The sequence below is a fragment of the Cebus imitator genome, unplaced genomic scaffold (assembly GCF_001604975.1).
Source record: "Cebus imitator isolate Cc_AM_T3 unplaced genomic scaffold, Cebus_imitator-1.0 Scaffold38, whole genome shotgun sequence".
Lineage (NCBI taxonomy): Eukaryota > Metazoa > Chordata > Mammalia > Primates > Cebidae > Cebus > Cebus imitator.
Genome location: NW_016107353.1, coordinates 10,487,007 through 10,488,578, shown reverse-complemented (window position 1 = coordinate 10,488,578; position 1,572 = coordinate 10,487,007). Strand labels below are relative to the sequence as shown.

At 34.9% G+C, this 1,572-nt stretch overlaps 1 protein-coding gene across 2 annotated transcripts in view; it reads right to left on the bottom strand.

The window, feature by feature from the left end:
* Positions 1-1,572, bottom strand: part of LOC108301928 (zinc finger protein 675) — a 79,187-nt gene that overhangs the window by 8,676 nt on the left and 68,939 nt on the right. Inside the window, exon 3 of one of the 2 annotated variants that reach the window (XM_037737409.1) lies at positions 1,281-1,376. The exons of the other annotated variant lie outside the window; for it this stretch is intronic. Coding sequence (XP_037593337.1) covers positions 1,281-1,376 — 96 coding nt within the window. The remainder of the gene's footprint in view (positions 1-1,280; positions 1,377-1,572) is intronic. 2 annotated transcript variants of the gene reach the window in all.

Genomic DNA, 1,572 nt, shown 5'->3' with positions numbered 1-1,572 from the left:
AAAAAAAAAAAAAAAAAAATAATAAATTTCTGAGAACAAATTTAACCAAGGAGGGACAAAATTTTTACAAAGAGAAATATATAAATGAAAGAAATCAGAAAAGACATAAATAAATTTGAAGATATTTTATGTCTATAAATTGAAAGAATAAATATTATTAAAGTGCCATGTTATCCTAGGTAACCTACAGATTCAATAAACTCCCTATGAAAATTCCAGTGGCATTTGTTTTTCACAGTAATAAAAAACATAATTCTAAAATTTACATGTAACTATGATATACTTTAAACAGTCAAAACAAGCATGAGGAAAAAAAGCAGAAAAATAGCATACTTTAAAATTTCAAGACTACATTTGAAGATTATAGAAATACAAACAAGATAAAATGTGCAGAAAAAAAAAAAAAACGCTGGGCACAGTGGCTCACACGTGTAATCTCAGCACTTTGGGAAGCTGAGGCAGACAAATCACTTGAGGGCAGGGGTTCAAGACCAGCCTGGCCAACATGGTGAAACTCCATCTCTACTAAAAATACAAAATTAGCCTGGTGTAGTGGCACACACCTGTAATCCCAGCTACTCAGGACGCTGAGGCAGGAAAAACGCTTAAACCCAGGAGGGAGAGTTGTAGTGAGCCGAGACTGTGCCACTGCGCTTTAGCCTGGGCAACAGAGTGATGCTCTGTCTCAAAGAAATATAAAAAAAAATCTTACTCAATATTAGAGAGTTAGTACTTAATAAAAATGCAGTTTTTGTCGAGATCTTTCAGAAAGAAGGGTGGATGGGTGCCTGCCTGGCTGTTAACACGGCTACTGAGGGATGGTGAAGTATGATGAGCAGAGGCAAACTAAAAAAAAAAAAAAAAAAAAAAAAGGAAAAGAAACCACTTTTCATATGTTTCAGACATGATGCAAAAAAATAACTAAAATAAAATTATTTAACATCAAGTTGCTCAAAATTATGCAGATATTTGTGTGTCTCCAAAAAAACTGAATAAGCATTCAGATTGCATAGTCTCTTACATGCCATGAAGAGGACATTGGTTCTCACTGAAAACTTGAAGGAAGATCACCAAAAAAGTAAATAGAAACCTTAGAGAATTTAAAAGCATATGACAGAAAATGCTCACATGTGAGAACAAATAAAAAACCTCAGGTTTTCCAGAAACTGTTTCCTTTAAAACACAGATTCCCAAATTGCTATTTTAAGAAATGGCTTTCTCTTTGACCTTTGGACCCCTCATCTGTGTCATCTGTTGTATTCACTTTTACTCTCACTTACCTGGGGGTTCATCTGCCATCTCATCTTTCTTCATAATCAAAGGCTCCTTTTCTTGCTCCAGACAGGTGATCAGGTCTGGCTTAGAGACAGCAATACCTGTTTTATTAAAAATAAATAAGATGAATCTTGCTCATATTCTCCAATTACCAAGCTAGTAATGTGCTCAGTAAAGAGGATATAATATAATAGTCTAACGTATAACAGAATTTTTTTTTTTTTTTTTGAGATGGAGTTTCGCTCTTGTTACCCAGGCTGGAGTGCAATGGCGCGATCTCGGCTCACCGCAACCTCC